General features: G+C 50.8%; 1 protein-coding gene and 1 non-coding gene across 2 annotated transcripts; both read left to right on the plus strand.

Annotated features, from left to right (window-relative positions):
• The first annotated feature begins 984 nt into the window (after positions 1-984).
• On the plus strand, positions 985-2031 carry SFTA2 (surfactant associated 2). Its single transcript, XM_061398581.1, has 3 exons — positions 985-1365; positions 1591-1679; positions 1816-2031. Exons 1-3 carry the CDS (start codon positions 1305-1307, stop codon positions 1900-1902), a joined length of 237 nt encoding a protein of 78 aa, XP_061254565.1. The 5' UTR covers positions 985-1304; the 3' UTR covers positions 1903-2031.
• Positions 2032-2813: 782 nt separating this feature from the next.
• LOC133237100 (U6 spliceosomal RNA) lies at positions 2814-2920 on the plus strand. The gene has a single exon (XR_009733131.1). It is a non-coding gene; the product is annotated as a U6 spliceosomal RNA (small nuclear RNA).
• Positions 2921-5244: the final 2324 nt, after the last annotated feature.

Raw genomic sequence — 5244 nt, forward strand, 5'->3', positions numbered from 1 at the left:
ACGTCTGAGAGCCCCTGGGTTGCTCATTATTTACATTTATGGTATAGACAGTGTCTCTATAGGCAGTATTTATGGTATAGACAGTCTCTGCATCTTAGTGGTCCTGCTTTTGGCTTTTCTCCCTGACTCTGCCCTGTATCCTCTCTGTCTCCATCCGTCTACTCAGGGGCCCACTGGTGTGGGGGAAAAGGGAGAGAAGACGCATAGGGAGGCAACTAAGACGATAAAAGAGCATGTGCCCTTGTGTATTCTAGAGGGTTTACACGACTAGTTTGTCAATCCGTTGAGCTTATCCCTGTGTCTGGCATCATGACAGCCTGGTCTATCTCTAATCTCTCTGCCACTGACTTACTATGTGACCTTAATAAGTCATTTACCCTCTCTGAGCCCTAGTTTCCTATTTTTTTAAGAAAGAGGGTAGGGACTTCCCTGGTGGTCCAGAGGCTAAGACCGCACTCCCAAGGCAGGGGGCCTGGAGTTTGATGCCTAGTCAGGGAACTAGATCCCATATGCCGCAACTAAGACCCAGTGCAGTCAAATAAAATAAATAAATAAGAAAGAAAGAAGGTAAACTAGACAGATTTCCAAATTCCCTCTCCATCCTGTCGTTGGTTTGCCATTCTGAGCGATTTGGGAAAGGGCTTTGGCTGGGAGGATGAAGGGATTTCTTTTGCGTGAGCGCTCAAGGCAGGACGTGATGGGGATATTTGATGAAACTGCATCTCCACCCAAGTTGCTAGGATATGTTAGAGAGACTAAAACAAAATATTCAAAGATGAAAGTCCCCCCCACCCAGAAAGTCATTGCGGCTGAGGGAGCAGGACACGAGTTTGGGGAGAACTCGGTGTAATCTACCCCTCCCTTTTGGGCCCACATTCCTGAGCCCTTGGGTGGCACAGCTGATAGAAAGTAATCGCAGTTAATAATTAATCCCTAAAGAGCAATGAGAGGCCCAGGCGTGGGTGGGGCCCAGACACCAGCACAAAGGGACGCCTCCCCAACTTCCCTTCCTGGGGCACCCACTCCCTCTCAAGCTTTGAGATGTCGGGGAGAAGTGGGACACGGGATTGAGGAAAGGGGACCACCCTCCCTTTCCCCAACAGCCCAGTGAATGGCCCTCTCCTGGGTCCTCAGAGTCTTATTGAGAGAACTGGAAAATCCAGTTGCCCAGCCACCCTCCCATCACCCCACACGCACCATTGCTCAGGACTGAGTGGGGAGCAGGAAGGCAGGCCGGTGAGGAGAGGCCAGCGGGCCTTCAGACATCTCTTCCAGCATCTGAGAAGCGAGGGGGTAGAGTCGCGATGGGGGCTGGGCTGCCCCTCGTCCTCCTCCTGACCCTCGTCGGCAGCTCACAGGGGGCAGGTGAGTCTGGAGGGCTACACACCTGGCCCCCAAGACGAGAAGTGGGTGAGAGAGACATGGAGGCACCCTAGTCCTGAGGTCCTGAGGGCTCAGGGCTGAACTGCAGCAAGAGGGTCTGGAAGGGATGAAAGACCTTGGGTTGGGGTGGGGCAGGAGGGGCGCCCGCACCCCTGAGGGAGCCTGTTCCTGGCAGCTGGGTCCTCAGCTGTGCATCTGGATCCCTAGGGCCAGGAATGACTTTGCAACTGAAGTTGAAGAACTCCCTTCTGGCAAATTCCTCCTACAATTCCAGCTTCCTGGACTTTCTCCAGAAGGTAGTCCTTTGGGAGGGAAACAGAGGGGGCTGTGTGAACTTGGAGTGTGTTTCTGCGTTGGTCTGGGCGGCTGGCCCCTCCAGGTGTGAGTGAGAGCCATCTTACACTTCGCCCTCTGGCCCTTTGTATCCCTCAGTTCTGCCTCCTCCTCCACCTCCCCTTGGGGACCAACGTCACCCTGCATCAAGCAGGGTCCTCACAGCACGTCACCTGCAGAGTCTGAGAGCAGTCGAAGCCTGTGCCCTTCTCAGCTGGGGCATCCAGTCCCCGGAGAGCAGGTGCCATGCCCCGACCCTGTCTTCCAACAGGCCCTCACCCTGCTCAGTGGCAGTAAATATGCTGAATTCAGTGACCTGACTTTGTGGGTTCATGAGCGGAGGGGATGGCAGGAAAAGGGAACTGGATACTCAAGTCTCTGACTCTCCCTTGTTAAGCAGAGGGTTTCCCCGGTGGATGTGTTCTCTCCTAGCACCGTGCCAAAGGCCTACTTGGGGACACACACACACACACACACACACACATGCACTTCAAGTTGAGTTCCTCAGAGCACCTGGGAATAAAGGAACATTTACTGAATTCCTGCTTTGTTCCAGGCAAGAGGCTTTCCCGCGTCAACGCCTGCAGCAAGCTCCCACGTAGCATAATAGATCTCATTATCCCATTTTACAGATGAGGAAATCAAGGCTTGAGAGGGTTAAGTCATTTGAGGTCCATTAGCAATGGAGACGTCTGACACCAGACAAATGCCTTGGCTTAAGCAAGATTTTCATTTCCTCTCCCTTTGCTTTCGCTTTGGGGCTGGGGGCTCAGGAACCTCAGGCAAGGATGTGGGCAGAACATGCCCAGGGATCCACACAGGTCAGTCAGGGTAGCAGGTGGGGTGGGGGACTGTTGATGTGAGAGATGAGGGATTCAGCTTGTGAGAGGATGGCCAGCCTGGCAGAACAGGCGGGGAAACAGCATGGGTGCCTATGGGAATGTGTAATCCCACAGGCCTATGCTTATGTCCTAGATGACTTTCTTATTCTCCCAGAACTTTTTTTTTTCCTGCTCTGGGGATTAGTTGAGGCATGTGGGATTTAGTTCCCTGGGCAGGGATCAAACTCAGGCCCCAGATTAGAAGCTCGAAGTCTGGTGCTTGCTTCAGCAGCACATATACTAAAATTGGAACAATGCAGAGAAGATTAGCACGGCCCCTGTGCAAGGATGACATGCAAATTCGTGACATGTTCCTTATTTTTAATTCATGTTGAGGTTTGACAGAAAACAACAAAATTCTATAAAGCAATTATTCTTCAATAAAAAAAGATTTTAAGAGCCATTAAAAAAAAGAAGCTCAAAGTCTGTTAAGACTGGACCACCAGGGAAATCCCAGTCTCCATTGCTTTACCAGCAAAATGAGGATAATGGTAGTACCTGCTTCCTTGGATTGTCCTGAGGATTCCATGGATAAGCTATCAAGGACACTTACCATGGTACCTGTCAGATAAGTGGGTCTGGGTGGTAGGAACTTTTATTAGGGTGGAAACCTGGCCCCAGTATAAAAGTCTTAGTCCCCTAGGGCTCTTCCTTCTCCTGCTTTTTTTTTTTTTTTTTTTGGCTGCACGACATGCAGGAGCCCAGTTCGCAGATCAGGGATCGAACCTGGTCCCCTTGCAGTGGAAACACAGAGTCCCAACCACTGGACCACTAGGGAAGCCCCACCTCCTGCTGTTCTTAAGGCAGGCACTCATCTTACTCCACACTCAAGATGCTCTTGACCTCTTACTGGCTGACTCTAAATGCAAGCATGCAGCCCAGACTTGACCATGAAGGGCTACTGGTATGATTGCTTCCTGCTCTCCACAGTACCTGTCCTACCAGCCCGCTCCCAACCGCACAGCCTCACCACCACATGGAACTAGAGGCCGACTCCTTTGGAGCAAGGGAAAGGCAACAGTTCCAAATGGAGCATCCCTGAAGATACGAAAGCATAACAAAACAAAATTTCTATCGTTTCCTTGACAACTGTCCTGGGACTACTACCCCTGGAGGAGGAGAGGTAGCTGGGGGCTCTGTAGGACCCCAGTATTTCATGACTGACCCCTAGGCTGCACCAGTGGGCTGGTGGGTCAGGTGAATAGACCCCAAACAAGTTGAAGGATTGAATGTCCGGATCTCCAAAAGGATGGAGGAGCAGACAGTACAGTTTTTGTTGTTTAATTTTTTATTTATTTTACATGTGTATTTTTCTGACTCTCTCTGCTAGAATCAAAGTGAAAAAAAAGTTAAAGTGTAGTCACTCAGTCGTGTCAGACTCTTTGCAACCTATGGACTGTGTAGCCCACTAGGGTTCCTCTGTGCATGGAATTATCTAGGCAAGAATACTGGAGTGGGTTGCTATTCCCTTCTCCAGGGCATCTTCCCGGCTCAGGGATCGAACCTGGGTCTCCTGCATTGCAGGCAGATTCTTCACCATCTGAGCCACAGGGAAGCCTAAATCAAAGTACAAAAGAGCAAAGATTTTTGTTTCTCTCATTAATAAATCCAAGGGTTCAGAATAGAGCCCAGCATGTAATAGGTGTTCAAGAAAAAGGAAGGAGCTCACTCCCTCCTTTTCCTTCCCCTCTGGTGGGATGTGGTATACCGGTGGGAGCATTCCTTAGACCCAGAGTTGGGAAGAGTGTATCAAGATGGCAGGAATGTAAGATCAAAGGGGATACGGAATCCTCCATTGCGGAGTCCTGCACTGCTTCCGCCCAGCAAAAGAAACACCTATCTCGTCTAAGCCATTATCTTTGTTGCTTTTTAAAAATAACTTATTTTTTGTTTTTCAATTGAAGTATAGCTGATTCATAATATTAGTTTCAGATGTACAACATAGTGATTCAATATTTTTGTAGATTAGCCACCACTATCTCTGAAGCTTGGTTACAGCAGGCAGATAACTGACACCTAACTTACTGGGCTGAACGCCAGTAATTCCAGCTGACACTGTGGACTAGTTCCTTTTATTCCCTGAGCAAGTCTCTTCAGCTCTAAAATGGACCAAACACCCACCTCATGAGGTTCTCAGGAGGAATAAATGGCACCACAGAGGACCCAGCCAGGCCCACCACATACAGTAATTCTCAGAGCTGCTAGACAGAATGTCACTTGGGTGGCAGGCCCCTGAATTCCACCAATGAGACAAGGTGTGTAAGGTGGCTAGGTGGGCGTCTGCATGTGTGTACCCCTGTCTGAGGCTGGGCGGTGTGTCCCTAGCACTGAGGTCTCAGGTACACAGAAGCGGGAGGAACTCGATCCCCAGAGCAGCCTGCAGCTCCCCAGGCCTGTGGAAAGTCCCCCATCCCCTCAGCACCTCTGGAGATAAGGCCAAGAAGCAGGGAAGCTCCCTTTTGGTGAAAAGCAGAGGAAGAGCCTGCAGAAGTCGGGCCACTGTCCGTAAGTGCAGGAAGTAAGTGGAACCCGGGTCACTGTGCTCAGGCCCTACTCGGGAGCATCTCTCCTCCAGTGAGGGAGGCCCCGCCCAGCACCCACTCCCACCATGGCCCAGAGCATGAGGAGGCCGTCCCGCTTTTCCCAG

This window comes from Bos javanicus, chromosome 23 (assembly GCF_032452875.1).
Source record: "Bos javanicus breed banteng chromosome 23, ARS-OSU_banteng_1.0, whole genome shotgun sequence".
In the NCBI taxonomy this organism is placed as follows: Eukaryota; Metazoa; Chordata; class Mammalia; order Artiodactyla; family Bovidae; genus Bos; species Bos javanicus.

Coding starts and splice junctions, on each gene's coding strand:
- SFTA2 (XM_061398581.1), top strand. CDS start 1,305: ATGGGGGCTGGGCTGCCCCTCGTCCTCCTCCTGACCCTCGTCGGCAGC. Junction 1,366..1,590: donor CGGCAGCTCACAGGGGGCAG/GTGAGTCTGGAG, acceptor CTGGATCCCTAG/GGCCAGGAATGACTTTGCAA. Junction 1,680..1,815: donor TCCTGGACTTTCTCCAGAAG/GTAGTCCTTTGG, acceptor TGTATCCCTCAG/TTCTGCCTCCTCCTCCACCT.